This window comes from Salmo trutta, chromosome 24 (genome assembly GCF_901001165.1).
Source record: "Salmo trutta chromosome 24, fSalTru1.1, whole genome shotgun sequence".
Lineage (NCBI taxonomy): Eukaryota > Metazoa > Chordata > Actinopteri > Salmoniformes > Salmonidae > Salmo > Salmo trutta.
Genome location: NC_042980.1, coordinates 19,978,029 through 19,993,984, shown reverse-complemented (window position 1 = coordinate 19,993,984; position 15,956 = coordinate 19,978,029). Strand labels below are relative to the sequence as shown.

At 44.7% G+C, this 15,956-nt stretch overlaps 1 protein-coding gene across 4 annotated transcripts in view; it reads left to right on the top strand.

Annotated features, from left to right (window-relative positions):
- The first annotated feature begins 799 nt into the window (after nt 1-799).
- The window catches only part of LOC115160881 (NEDD8-conjugating enzyme UBE2F), a 96,609-nt gene continuing 81,452 nt past the window's right edge, over nt 800-15,956 (top strand). For 2 of the 4 annotated variants that reach the window (XM_029711379.1, XM_029711380.1), the window contains exon 1: nt 13,017-13,226. Coding sequence is in view for 1 of the 4 variants with exons in the window: in XM_029711378.1 (XP_029567238.1) it covers nt 14,774-14,852 (79 nt within the window). In the remaining 3 variants the exon portion in view is untranslated. Of the gene's footprint in view, nt 1,184-13,016; nt 13,227-14,748; nt 14,853-15,956 lie in introns of those variants that run through there. The other 2 variants (XM_029711378.1, XM_029711381.1) reach the window with 2 other exon arrangements.

Here is a 15,956-nt window from a genome sequence, read left to right as displayed (position 1 = left end):
CCACCGCCCCTAACATCTCCTAAAGGTCAGAGCCAACCACCCCTAACATCTCCTACAGGTCAGAGCCACCACCCCTAACATCTCCTACAGGTCAGAGCCACCGCCCCTAACATCTCCTACAGGTCAGAGCCACCGCCCCTAACATCTCCTAAAGGTCAGAGCCACCCCCCTAACATCTACAGGTCAGAGCCACCCCCCTAACATCTACAGGTCAGAGCCACCACCCCTAACATCTCCTAAAGGTCAGAGCCACCGCCCCTAACATCTCCTAAAGGTCAGAGCCACCCCCCTAACATCTCCTACAGGTCAGAGCCACCCCCTAACATCTCCTAAATGTCAGAGCCACCCCCTAACATCTCCTACAGGTCAGAGCCACCGCCCCTAACATCTCCTACAGGTCAGAGCCACCGCCCCTAACATCTCCTAAAGGTCAGAGCCACCGCCCCTAACATCTCCTACAGGTCAGAGCCACCCCCCTAACATCTACAGGTCAGAGCCACCACCCCTAACATCTCCTATAGGTCAGAGCCACCACCCCTAACATCTCCTACAGGTCAGAGCCACCCCCCTAACATCTACAGGTCAGAGCCACCGCCCCTAACATCTCCTATAGGTCAGAGCCACCACCCCTAACATCTCCTACAGGTCAGAGCCAACCACAGAGGGGAAAGGAGGAGGGTGGACTAGACTCAAGGGTCATGTTTTGTTTTGACTGACACTAATGTTGACTCAAACTCTCTTTACATTAGTCATTGGTATAAGTAGGCCTACTAGACTTGTAGGTACAAAATCCTTTTATTCGCTGTTAAGTTGACATGGGTTTACCAAGACCATCTGACGGGTGGTCAGAACCACAGTGTGATGGGGACTGTAGGGTTAAAGTCCTTTCTTGATGGGGACACAGTGAAATTAGGCCAAGGGCCAAGCTGGACAATGGGACTATTGTCTGCTCAAGCTCGTGCATGTTTCCCTCTGGTGAGCACATAAAAGCTACAACTACCAATACTATTCTGGAACAGTGCCATCTGAACTATTATCTCAGGAACCAAACCAAATCACAAAGTTCCCTGCGAATTCTGGCCTCGTTCCCGATCGGTTTGTGCTCTTTTGCCAAGTCCTATCGTGGACTACTAAAGAAAGACCCAGAGGAGACAAGGAGACTGTTCACAGACGTCACCCACAGGTTGGTCCCTCACAACATAACCTCCCAAGGCCTTGTTGATGCTGGTTGTGCTGTTATATGAACTTTTATACTTAGTAATTGTGTAAAAATGTCAAGGTATCAGTTAACATTACATCACAGAAACAAGAGGCCATTGGGCCTCAAAGCAGAGGGAATAGTATATACAGGGAAAAGTACCTAGCATAGCACTTTCAGTCTCTAGAGGTTTTGCTTCATGGATACAAGCTTGTTTAGATGACTTTCCAGCATGGGTTTTCATTTTGTGTGTGTGTGTGCTTGTGCATGTTTATGCCTCTGTCTAGGAGAGAGAAGTCAATCACACAATTCTCTATTTCCAATTGCTAAATTCCAATGACGCAGTGTCTTTTAGCTACAAAATATTGTCATGCCATTTTATTGTTGCCATTATTGAATGTGTCTTTTTGGATTTGCTTCCATGACATTTGTGTAGCTGCTACCTGCGCTCTAATAATCTCTCCTGAACAGATCCCTTTACATAATCATATGCAATTATGTGAGATTTTAGTTCTGGGTGTTTGAAATTAGCGCTCTACTGACTATGGTGCCGTTCCAACTATGGTCACTAGAGGTCAGTGTTTAATCACAGTGATCTACAGAAACTACACAACCATGTTTTCCCCACGCACACACAGACTGCCTTGGAGAAGTATATGTCCACATGTCCAGATTATGAGCCAGATCATACCATCACTTTCTACTTCATTACATTTGATAAGCATTAATGGAGTTTCCGTGGGACCAAGTGAAGATGCACTGACCTAGAGGAACAGAATAGTCTGTGGTTTATATTAGCTCTACATATCAAATATCCTACTGATTCATTTTCTTTTTTTTTTTTTTTTTACAAAATATGTGAATTCCACTAGAGAGGTCTTGTCATCTGAAATAATGTGGCACCAGATGATATAATCGTAGTAATATTTAATGGCAATATAAAGGTTTCTTTACCCAAGTATACATTACATTGATCACTAGTGTCAACTTTCCCCATGGCAGAGGAGTTAGCTGGTCATTTCAAGGTTCTCTTGGTGCTCTATCCATTACCTGCGATAACAATGCATATGTATTTTCCATATTGTGTGATATGAATTAAGTCTACATTTTTCCTGACATATAACGTTTGTTTCATGGAAAACAATTATATTACAAGGTTAAATGAAATATCATACACCCTCAATGTTTTCTGCAGGATATATATGATAATCCACTGTGAATATCAGATTAATAACTACAGTATGCATCTGTACAGCAGACAGACGCGTTGTGATTGATTTCCATTTCGGAAAGATGCTCGCTCAATGGCTTCACAAGCAAGCCCACCTCAAGGCTGTACACTAATTACTATCATTCTCAGTAGTAGCGAGGTATCAGTGGCAAATGGTAGTGCAGTAAAAAACATTCTACTATTCAGTGTGATAACACAGACCCTATACAGCACTATTACTTCTTAGGCTACCTATGTTACTTCCTGTTGTTGTAGCTAGCCAGTTAGTGAATCTGTCTGTGTTAGCCATGTGTTCTGACTCTGATCCTGTATGACACTATCCACAGATGACCCAAAGTGACAGACCACTCCACCTCTGGTCTTCTTCAACTGGGTAAAGCCTGGTCCTAGACCAGTAGATACAGTCCACATCCTGAAGTTATGACCATGATCTTATATACAGACAGGGTTTACTATGGTCCTAGACCAGTAGACTATGGTCCTCATCAGGTTGTCACAACATAATCTTGTATGACAGACAGCTGTCACTGTTCTAAAGGGCTGTCCTGTCCCCTGTTAGTGGAAACACTGTCTAGCAAACACAATGAAAACGGTGAGACACATATCAGCCAAATTTGCAGTAGGGGTCTGTCTACACCCAGATCTGACCTTATCTTCTTACCCTTTTCCTAAGCAACATTGGCCTTTATAGCTCCTATTTTAATATTCTGTAAACTGAAGCCTGGCATGGATGAAGAGCTAAGAGAGAGTGCTGGTGACTTTCATTTGTAGCAGGAAATGATGTTGGCTGCAGTGTTGACTGACTCACTGGTTGGCTTGTTTCTAATCTAACTTGGGTAAAATCCACATTGGGGTATAAATAATGAAAATTGTTTTCCCCTGCCTGCCAGTATATCACAGTGTGTTGAAATGTCACAATGGTGGTCTGACCAGCAGAAATACCATAGGCAAACATAGTTTGACAAAATACGGTTTTTGATTGCCTATTAAGTTTGAAGAGTTTTGGGTTCATGACTAATGACACTGACTGTATGAAAAATAAGTTTCCATGCCTGTTATCATCATTTCAAAAATAAACTGCAAATACTCAATAGCAGAATTGCTATGTGGTTTTTCCTTTCACCATGTGAAAACAAGCTTTGCCCTCTGCCCTGTTCTATAATTCATTCTTAGGATGAAAACAGTTTATTTTTGCAGAGGTTTTATTTGTTTAGCTTATGCTTTTTATTAATTCAGTGAATACAATTGCCTCAGACCCGAAAGGCAATAAAAATAATCCCTCATTGGATATATTTGATTTAAATGTCAGTCTCCTCTTTTCAATGGCTCAGCCTTGGTTCCTTTTTTTCTTTATTCAAGCATTGAGTTGTCCATTGTTATACGCTCATATCATCTGTTGTATTTTTCTTTCCCTTTGAGATATTTTTTTATGATACAATATCATGGAAAGTCTCTCACAGCTCTGTATTATCACCAATATAAATAGTGATGAATGAAGATCTCTGTGTGTATAAGCCTGCATGTGTGTATCTGTGTGGTAAGATGTAGAGAGAGAGAGGATTTCACAGGAGCTTGTCCTACCTGTATGGGCATAGCGGGGGACATAATTACCTCCATCTGTAGAAACATTCACAGAAGAAACAGTAAATAACATTGCCTTAGGAAAATATGCCTCTCCATACCCCTTGAGTCCATCACAATGTTTGGTAAAATATAGCCAACCAGAACATTCAATAGAGAGTGGGTTCCACTCCTGGACCAAAATAAGTAGTGTGCTGTGCCGGATGTCCACCCACTCAAAGCATGGAAAGTGTGTGTGCGCGTGCTTGTGTGTTTGTGTGTGATATAGGGCAGGGAACAGCGGGTTGTTTCGCATCCATACTTTCTCTGAATAAGGGGCCAAGCTGGGGCAAAAGTCCCACATCACTTCTGGAGCCACAGTCACACCAGGTGATCAGAATGAGTCCAGACCAGGACCAGACCACAGGAGTAAAGAATGTATAGATACACCCTCAGTTCTGGGATATTTATTGTCATTGGGGCCTCAGAGTAATGCTGACGCATAAAAACAAAAGATGTATAATAAATCTGACCCCTAGCCTGCTCTGTGGCTGTATATCGTGGAAGTGGATGGCCATTAATCAGACACTGACTTGTCGTGAACACATGTTGTTTGAGAGAGAGAGCAGACCCTCATTGCACCAAGTCGTATTTTCTTTGTGAGAGGGCCAATTGGCTAGTAGCTCTATCATGGAACTGATGATGACATAGAGGGGAAAGCATTGACATCTCATTCAATGTTGGTGAACATTTGACCCATTTAAGAAAATAGATTGAATTGCAAAGTATGAGTTCCTCACTTCAGCAATGACTGAAATGCCTGAATACTGCTGAAAACCCCATAGGTGCTTAATTAAATGTACACATGCCAGATATGGAAAAAATAGGGATTTTAGAGATAAGAAATACATTGTTTCAGCTACTGCCCTGAGGCCCTTATCAGCATTCCCAAAATGTAAACTAAGGGTGGCAGCCTTGCTGAAGAAATGATCCCTTTGGAAAGGGTTGGTAGCCGAAGACCATGGTGTCATTGTTAGAACGAGCGGTTCAGGATTGAGGGATTCTCTGCTGCAGATGCCCTATGATATGAAATGCAAAGAGGAACTGGCTGGCCAGCCTCCTGATAACATCTTTCCAAGTATAACAACACTGCTCTCCAACATCTTCATCTGATTCCAACAAGTGGCAAAAACAACATAGAAAAGCAGTGCTGGCTCGCGGATCTTTTTTTGGGGGGGTTTATTTGGATCTTGGATTGCTCCTATTCATAATCTCTGAGTTTTTATTTAGCTCTGCTGCCTGTAACACTTGGGTAAAACAAAAAAGGTATCACTTGGCACTAACAGACAGTGAAGCACCATTCATGAGACACCAAATGCGGGCCTTGACAGTCAGAGCAAGAGGGCACTGTTGCTTGGGAATCAGAACTGACATAGGCTAATTGGTACAGAAACCCAAACACTGCAAGTCTTGTGTCAGTGTGTGTGAATATAGTAGGCTTATGTAGCATTGTGAGGTTTGGGTAATTTCCAGTGTGTATAAGTTAGCTGAGGCTGCAAGTTCTTGTGAATGGGTGGGGAGAAGCAAGGTTTTTTCCCACAAAAGTATTTACATTTTCTAACAATTTTACTTTTTTTATCTCTTTTGACTGTTTCGAGTCCACTCACTGGGCGGTCCTGGCGGACAGCGCCGATGACCTGGAAGAGGCAGCGGATACCGTCTCTGAGTACATACGTTTCTGTGAGGATCTCGTTATTCAAAAAGAAAGTCAACATCTTCCCCAATAATAAACTGTGGGTAACTTAGGAATTAAAAGAGCTCCTCAACCAGAAAAAAAAATGTTTAAATCAGGTGGCAGTAAAGAGGAAATGAAAAATATTTAGAGGCAAATCAAAGCAAAATCAAGTAGTGCACGGCAGCATACAAAGACAAATTAGAAAACCTTTTCAAGGACAAAGACATTTCGAGAGCCTGGTAGCCTTCCCTGTGGCTCAGTTGGTAGAGCATGGTGTTTGCAACGCCAGCATGGTGTGTGCAACGCCAGGGTTGTGAGTTCGATTCCCACGGGGTGCCAGTACAAAACAAAACAAAAAAAATGCATTTCATTAAATGTATGAAATGTATGCATTCACTACTGTAAGTCGCTCTGGATAAGAGCGTCTGCTAAATGACTAAAATGTAAATACCCTCACAGGCTACAAACCAAAGAGACATTGTGTGACTGTCGAAAATGACCTTGCTTTTGCAAATCGTTTGAAAAGTTTCTATTGTACAGTCGTGGCCATCAGTTTTGAGAATGACACAAATATTAATTTTCACAAAGTTTGCTGCTTCAGTGTCTTTAAATATTTTTGTCAGATGTTACTATGGAATACTGAAGTATAATTACAAGCTTTTCATAAGTGGCAAAGGCTTTTATTGACAATTACATGAAGTTGATGCAAAGAGTCAATATTTGCAGTGTTAACCCTTCTTTTTCAAGACCTCTGCAATCTGCCCTGGCATGCTGTCAATTAACTTCTGGGCCACATCCTGACTGAAGGCAGCCCATTGTTGCATAATCAATGCTTGGAGTTTGTCAATTTGTGAGTTTTTGTTTGTCCACCCGCCTCTTGAGGATTGACCACAAGTTCTCAATGGGATTAAGGTCTGGGGAGTTTCCTGGCCATGGACCCAAAATATCGATGTTTTGTTCTCCGAGCCACTTAGTTATCACTTTTGCCTTATGGCAAGGTCCTCCATCATGCTGGAAAAGGCATTGTTCGTCACCAAACTGTTCCTGGATGGTTGGGAGAAGTTGCTCTCGGAGGATGTGTTGGTACCATTCTTTATTCATGGCTCTGTTCTTAGGCAAAATTGTGAGTGAGCCCACTCCCTTGGCTGAGAAGCAACCCCACACATGAATGGTCTCAGGATGCTTTACTGTTGGCATGACACAGGACTGATGGTAGCGCTCACCTTCGGATGCCCCAAACAATCGGAAAGGGGATTCATCAGAGAAAATGACTTTACCCCAGTCCTCAGCAGTCCAATCCTTGTACCTTTTACAGAATATCAGTCTGTCCCTGATGTTTTTCCTGGAGTGAAGTGGCTTCTTTACTGCCCTTCTTGACACCAGGCCATCCTAAAAAAGTCTTCGCCTCACTGTGCGTGCAGATGCACTCACACCTGCCTGCTGCCATTCCTGAGCAAGCTCTGTACTGGTGGTGCCCCGATCCCGCAGCTGAATCAACTTTAGGAGTCGGTCCTGGCGTTTGCTGGACTTTCTTGGGCGCCCTGAAGCCTTCTTCACAACAATTGAACCGCTCTCCTTGAAGTTCTTGATGACCTAATAAATGGTTGATTTAGGTGCAATCTTACTGGCAGCAATATCCTTGCCTGTGAAGCCCTTTTTGTGCAAAGCAATGATGATGTCACGTGTTTCCTTGCGGGTAACCATGATTGACAGAGGAAGAACAATGATTCCAAGCACCACCCTCCTTTTGAAGCTTCCAGTCTATTATTGGATCTCAATCAGCATTACAGAGTGATCTCCAGCCTTGTCCTCTTCAACACACACCTGTGTTAACGAAAGAATCACTGACATGATATCAGCTGGTCCTTTTGTGGCAGGGCTGAAATGCAGTGGAAATGTTTTTGGGGGATTCAGTTAATTTGCATGACAAAGAGGGACTTTGCAATTAATTGCAATTCATCTGATCACTCTTCATAACTGTAACGCCCTGGCCATAGAGAGGGGTTTTTGTTCGTTATTTTGGTTAGGCCAGGGTGTTACATTGGGTGGGCGTTCTATGTGCATTTTTCTATGTTGGTTTGTTTCATTGATTTTGGCCGTGTGGCTTCCAATCAGGCACAGCTGTAGAGTGTTGTTGCTGATTGGGAGTCACACATAAGTGCCTGTTTTTCCGTTGGGGTTTTGTGGGTAATTGTTTCTGTTTAGTGTTTGCACCTGACAGGACTGTTTGGCTGTCGGTTTTCTTGTTTTGTTTTGTGTAGTGTTCTTTAGTAAATTAAACTTCAATGATGAACACTAACTCCGCTGCGTATTGGTCCACTTTCTCAGACGATGACTTCTCTGTTTCGTCTGACGACGAAGACAGCCCTTACAGAATTACCCACCAAAAACGGACCAAGCAGCAGAGGAAGGAGAGGCACCAGGAGAAGGAAAGTAATATAGACTCATGGACTTTGGAGAAGATGGAGAGGAACGTTCAGGATTCCTGGAGATGGGAAGAATTAATGGACGGAAAGGGACCATGGGCTCAAGCTGGGGAGTATCGCCGCCCGCAGTGGGAGAGCGAGGCAGCGATAGCTGAGAGGCGCTGGTATGAGGAAAGGGAGCGCAACAGACACGAGAGGCAGCCCCCCCAAAAAATTGGGGGGGGGGCACATGGGGAGATTGGAGGAGTCAGGCGGTAGACCTGAGCCAACTCCCCGTGCTTACAGGAGGCAGCGCAGTACTGGTCAGACACCGTGTTATGCGGTAAAGCGCACGGTGTCCCCAGTACGCGTTCATAGCCCGGTGCGCTATAGGCCAGCCCCCCGCAAGTGCCATGTGAGTGCAGGCATCGAGCCAGGACGGGTTGTGCCAGCTCAGCGCGTCTGGTCTCCGGTGCGCCTTTTCGGTCCAGGTTATCCTGCACCGGCTCTGCGCACTGTGTCTCCAGAGCGCTGGGAGGGCCCAGTTCACCCAATGCCTGCGCTCCGCCCGTGATGGGCCAAAGTGGGCATTCAGCCTGGAGTGTGGGTAAAGAGCCTACGTACCAGAACTCCAGTGCTCCCCCACAGCCCGGTTTATCCTGTGCCTCCTCCTCGAACCAGGCCTCCAGTGGGTCTCCCCATTCTGGTTAAGCTTGTGCCGCCTCCACGGACCAGGCCTCCAGTGGGTCTCCCCATCCTGGTCTCTCCTGTGCCGCCTCCACGGACCAGGCCTCCAGTGGGTCTCCCCATCCTGGTCTCTCCTGTGCCACCTCCACGGACCAGGCCTCCTGTGGGTCTCCCCATCCTGGTCTCTCCTGTGTCGCCTCCACGGACCAGGCCTCCAGTGGGTCTCCCCAGCCTGGTGAATCCTGGGCCAGAGCTGCCAGAGCCGCCCGCCAGTCCGGAGCCGCCAGAGCCGCCCGCCAGTCCGGAGCCGCCAGAGTCGCTCACCAGTCCGGAGCCGCCAGAGCCGCCCGCTTGTCCGGAGCCTCCCGCCAGCCAGGCACAGCCAGAGACGCCAGCCGGGCGCAGCCATCACCGCCCGCCAGCCGGGCGCAGCCATCGCCGCCCGCCAGCCGGGCGCAGCCATCGCCGCCCGCCAGCCGGGCGCAGCCATCGCCGCCCGCCAGCCGGGCGCAGCCATCGCCGCCCGCCAGCCGGGCGCAGCCAGGGTCGCCCGCCAGACGGGCGCAACCAGAATCGCCCGCCAGCCAGGCGCAGCCATCGCCGCCCGCCAGCCGGGCGCAGCCGTCGCCGCCCGCCAGCCGCAGCCAGGGGAGCCCGCCAGCCGGGCGCAACCAGAATCGCCTGCCAGCCGGGCGCAGCCAAGGTCGCCCGCCAGTCCTCCGGCGTGGCCAGGGGCGCTACCTAAGTGGGCGACGCCGAGGGTGGAGCGGAGGCCACGTCCCGCACCTGAGCCGCCGCCGTAGAAGGCCTACCCGGACCCTCCCCTTCAGAGTCAGGTTTTGCGGCCAGAGTCCGCACCTTTGGGGGGGGGGTACTGTAACGCCCTGGCCATAGAGAGGGGTTTTTGTTCGTTATTTTGGTTAGGCCAGGGTGTTACATTGGGTGGGCGTTCTATGTGCATTTTTCTATGTTGGTTTGTTTCGTTGATTTTGGCCGTGTGGCTTCTAATCAGGCACAGCTGTAGAGTGTTGTTGCTGATTGGGAGTCACACATAAGTGCCTGTTTTTCCGTTGGGGTTTTGTGGGTAATTGTTTCTGTTTAGTGTTTGCACCTGACAGGACTGTTTGGCTGTCGGTTTTCTTGTTTTGTTTTGTGTAGTGTTCTTTAGTAAATTAAACTTCAATGATGAACACTAACTCCGCTGCGTATTGGTCCACTTTCTCAGACGATGACTTCTCTGTTTCGTCAGACGACGAAGACAGCCCTTACAATAACATTCTGGAGTATATGCAAATTGCCATCATACAAACTGAGGCAGCAGACTTTGAAAATTAATATTTGTGTCATTCTCAAAACTTTTTGCCACGACTGTAGGTTTGACGTGTGATTTTACATCGCAGCAGAAAGTGGCCTTGGACAGTATAGACAGCATACCAGCTGTTGATATACAGATCTCTGTGAATGACGTCAAGCAATACTTTCAACGTGTCAATCAACGATAATCATATGGTACCAACGGCGTCAGCAGCAAGGCACTTCAGGCATGCGCAGACCATCTCGCTTAAATGTTCCAGAAGATGTTCCAGCTGTCACTGAACATATGGCCAATTTACCACAGCTAAGGGCTGTTCTTATGCATGACGCAACGCGGAGTGCCTGGAAACAGCCCTTAGTGTCACACCTGCACCCGCTCCCCCTCCTTAGCGCTCGAGGGCGCCAGGCTGCCGATCACTACGCACACCTGTCACCATCATTACTTGCATCAGCGCTCATTGGACCTGGACTTCTTCACATTGTTGATTGCCCCCCTCTATATCTGTCTGTTCCTTAGTTTGTTCCCCGTGTCAGCATTATTGTCGTATTGTCGTTTTGTTCCCCCATCCAGACGCCGTTCTTGTTTTGTTTGATGTCCGTTTTCCATTAAATGTTCACTCCCTGTACATGCTTCTCATCTCCAACTTCGGTCCATACACTTAGCCTTGGTTGATTTACCATATATCACAAACCCTTTGGTGCCTTATTGCTATTATGAACTGGTTACCAATGTAATTAGAGCAGTACAAATAAATGTTTTGTCATCCCTGTGGTATACGGTCTGATATACAACGGCTGTCAGCCAATCAGCATTCAGGGCTTGAACCACCCAGTTTATCAGAACATTTATAAACTGGATGGTTCGAGCCCTGAATGCAGATTGTCTGAAAGCCATTGTAAATCAGACCGTATACCATGGGTATGAGAAAACATTTATTTTTACTGTTCTAATTATGTTGGTAACCAGTTTATAATAGCAATAAGGCACCAAAGGGTTTTTTTAATATGCAGATGACACCGCTGTTGTGGGTTTCCTCCACCCAGACCAAGCCTCTGTTCAATGTTTTGACAGAAAAACTGCAAAATGTGCGCAGATAACTTTCTTGAAATAAACGTTAAGAAAACAAAAGAGAAGGAAATTGATTTCAGATGAAACAAAACTCCACTACCCCCTACGAAGATCAATGGGGATTCAGTCGATAAAGTGACCACAAATAAGTATCTTGGAATTGAAATAGACAATAACTGAAATTAAATGACTGTGCCTTTGCAAAGATGAAGAAATTGCAACAGAAAATGTTTTTTTTTAACGCAAACTGAACCATTATAAAGTCGACTGCCATGTCTTACAAATGTTCTATAAATCTGTCCTGCAGGGTTATAAAACCGTCTTAGGCATCACAACCCCCTATCTGAGATACCGACTGCAGCCCTCATCCTCCACATACAACACCCGTTCTGCCAGTCACATTCTGTTAAAGGTCCCCCAAGGACCCACTTCCCTGGGTCACTTCTCTTTTCAGTTCGCTGCAGCTAGCGACTGGAACGAGCTGCAAAAAACACTCAAACTGGACTGTTTTATCTCCATCTCTTCATTCAAAGACTCAATCATGGACACTCTTACTGACAGTTGTGGCTGCCTCGCGTGATGTATTGTATTGTCTGTAACCAATCATGTTTGTACCATGTTTTGTGCTGCTACCATGTTGTGCTGCTGCCATGTTGTCTTGCTACCATGTTGTTGTCATGTTGTGTTGCTACCATGCTGTGTTTTCATGTGTTGCTGCCATCCTATGTTGTTGTCTTAGTCTTCTCTTTATGTAGTGTTGTGGTGTCTCTGTTGTCGTGAAGTGTGTTTTGTCCTATATTTTTATAAAATTTTAATCCCAGCCCCCATCCCTGCAGGAGGCATTTTGCCTTTTGGTAGGCCGTCATTGTAAATAAGAATTTGTTCTTAACTGACTTGCCTAGCTAAATAAAGGTTAAATAAAACAGAGTGTGCTGTCCTTTGGTCTGATATGCATGTTTTTAAACATGCGAGTGCAAGACCAAGTCAAGCTTCAGCGCTTGATTAAGACAGTGGGAAGGATAATTGGTATAGATCAAGAATCAGCTACCAACCTGTACACAAAACTCATCCTCCTAAAACATGAAAGCATTTTACAGGACAGTACTCATCCTCTTCATTCAAAATTCAGTCACAACAGCAGCCGGACAAGGGGAAAGAGACTCCTTCAAAGTAAATTAAAACGGATAGATATAGGGACTGTTTTATTCCAACTGCCATTAGGCTGTGTAATAGATGATAGTCTATTGGTCCCTCGAGTACACAGTATATTGCACTTTCACTTTAAATGTTTAGCTATGGCACTTTGAATGAATTATATTGTGTAGTTTCTGTGTTTTCATGTTTTGTGTACCTTCTCTTTAAGCACATGACCAAATGAATTTCCCCCTGGTGGGATAATAAAGTTGATCTGAATCTTAACATGGTATGTAACTAGAAACCATAATTTACAAAACAATTCTTTGGGCGATTTCATGTCTTTTATGTGAATGACTTTTCCGGTTCTGTTTTATGCATTCAGTTGTCGACTGTGACTGCAAGCTGGAACTGTAAAACAGACAACTACTGAAATTTATCCTGTGCTGAAAATGACACAACATATTGTGAGATAAAGCCATGATGAACATGGTGGCATATTTTTCCAACAATTAATCATCTTACCATTTAAAAAACAATAAAATATTGTGTTGTCTACATAACATAATAATGATGTGTTACATATTTTGCCCAACTGTGTTGCCTATTTCATTTTCTTTGTCTAGCGGAACAATGTTTTCATTAGATATTTGGCCGGACAACAATAACTAACGGAACAATCTCTGCACTTCCGTTAATGACACCGGCAGCAGAGTTGTTACAGCTGATTGTCAGCTTTTTTACATTTCAGTATTAACATTTCTCATTATATATTTGAGAGGTTGTTTGGCGACGGAAATTTTGTTTTAATCTGTCGCTGCAGGTGCAGCAAGAGGCTTAATTCCGAGTGTCGTTGATTATGGTGTAGAGGAAGCGTTTCTCTGAGACAGCAGGTAAACAACGGGGCAGACATTAGCTAACATGTTCACCTAGCTTGCTAGCAAGCCAAGTGACATTTCATTCGATAAAAACAATAACTATATAGCTAGATGTCTCTAGTAGAACCATAGCTATCACCCTTAGGTGTGTTTTTATGAATTGCTCCAGTTGTCATCCCAGTCTAACATTGTAACACTGAAAGTTGGTGCATATTTCGATTGCTAACGTTGGCTAGCCAGTTGGTAGCTACGTTTCTTGCTACCTACATAGGTTTCTAGCGGCTAACGTTAACATCTTAACTACTATGCTATGTTGCTGTTATGTAGTTTACTAAAGTTAGCTAGCTAAACTAAACCCATAGCTAACTAGATTGCTTGAGTGATTAAATAAGTAGCTTCCTAAATATTCACTTGTCTAGCTACCTAGTTAGCTTTTATATGTTAACTAGCTATGTCATTGCTTTTTTAGCACTACAGTAGCTAATGTTAGCTACTACACAACACAGGAAACATTGTGTAAAGTTAGCTAGTTAACGTTAGCTAAATATGTTTACTACACTGATGTCACACCTAGTCTTAGCTAACTTTATTTATCAGTGTTTTCTTGCTGTGTAACTAGCAATGCTTTAGCTATCTGTGCAAGTCTCCCCTTCCTTGCTTGCCACACCCTAACTACGTCCTAACTGAGTTTCACTTATTGTTTATTTGTCAAAAGCAGCATAATCCTGGCATCACATAACTATATGGGGGTCTTAGCTTGTTGACTGCCTGCGTTAGTGCAGTGCAGCTCTGCCCTGCTTTCATTTAGCTGAGAAACTGGTATCCTGGAGACCCAAAGTTGAATTTTATTGGATTCAACTTCTGACATAAATGAGTGCTAGGAACAGGGAAAAGTTGACTTGCACGATCTCTACAAGCCAGAATGTTGAATACAATGATATTTTAACTTACTTTACCTGTTGTCTGTGTGGTTTACACAGGAAAGTATAATTCAATCAACTTTTCAAGGCGCTGGTAGTGCTTTCAGATTTCTATCACCTGAAGCATGTGCAGAACCATTTAAACGTGTGCACGAGCTTGGCAAGTATCCTTGCGTGGCGTGCATGTATTTTCTTATTTTGCCCATGCTTCAGGTGATAGAAATCTGAAAGCACTGCCAGTGCTTTGAAATGTTTTTTTTTAATTCTACTTTCCTGTTGATATATTATCTCACATTCCTACCTGCTAAAGGACCAACCGGAAAGTAAGTACAATGCAATGAAATTCAGAAAGAAACTGTCAGCTGTGCTATGGGAAATTAACAACCAATCTATTGTGAACATACAGTGGAATTACTGTCTGTAAACATAGCTAGGACAAGTGGCTTTTAAGTTAGTCCTAAATGTAGGCCCTGTGCAGACTGCACTTTGTGAGCTAGCTTTGTGCCGCAACGAGAGATTCTGTTGGGACATTGGGCCGATACAGATCGTTGGCTATGTATAGATCCAGTTGTATTAGCTTTCATTAATGTGGTTTTGTTTTTTCTTTCCTTTTATAGAACCACACGATTACTTCTTTGTTGTATGTGTGTACAACTGTGTGGTGGTGAGAATAAAACTCTGGATATGGAACATCTGCCTTGTTCTTGCCGGACAACCTGTAGTGAGTCAGAAATTTTGTCAATCAGCATTAAGTCACTAGCAGGTAAGGGACTCTATAGCCAACCGCTCAGACGGCTCCACCAAGCCGTTTTTACATGCCCAATATCCCCTTGTTGGGGGACAAAGCTACAGTACGTGAGCCTGCCCTGTAGTGCTGGCAGGCAGGCAGTGACAGCTGAAGCAGGTGGGGGTCATACTGGGCACATTTCATGGACACACTGATATCTGATACCTAGACCTCTCAGTCACTCCTCTAAACAAGCGCTCACTCCACATAGGCACAGGCAGCCTAGGGCGGCAGGGCCTATTCATTTTAAGATTTTGGGGTTGATATTCTGGTTCAGGTGCAGGCATCCCAGGCCTGGTGGTTGTTGTTCCTTTTACATTCAGAACAAGAATGATTTGATGGATTGAAACAACTTCATCATAGTCTGGTATAAACTCTGCCTTGAACTTGTTCAGGAACAGGCTTGACTGCAGTTCTTAGTGCAGCATGAATGCATGCCAATTCAGACACATTCCTTTGTTTGAAACTGAGTAAGCTAGTCAGTCAGTGACTCCTCAAATCAAACTGAACTATTTTAATTATTCTGGGTAGCAGTCCTAGCCACTAGCCAACTATGACAGCCACTCAGAGCTGAACTAAGAGAATAACCCTATCGGGATGGCCAGTCTCAAAGCGGGCGAATGACTCATCAAATAATTACAAGCTGGTCGGCCTGAGCCGCTGTATTGTTGTGCCTCTGTGCTGCACCCCCTCCCGACCGTTTGTCTTCTGCTGCCAAGCATCATCAATGGCCCTAGATAACAGTGCATCCAGGTGTGTTGACTGAGATTTAAACCTGCATGATGCCAACCATCTGCTCATTGTGAGACTAAGCTGACTACTGAGAACACAGTAAACAAGCTGATTAAAGTCAAGAGTCCAAAGGCCAATACAAGCTTCACTCAATTGATCTACGCTTGTGGGCGGAGTCGGATTTTTGGAGCAGTGGACAACTTTTAGCCCTTTTAAATTATACGATTCACGTAATATTCAACAAATGTAGTACTCAACATCAAATATGGACCAAACTTCTTCCTGCCATTTAGTAAAACGTGTGGT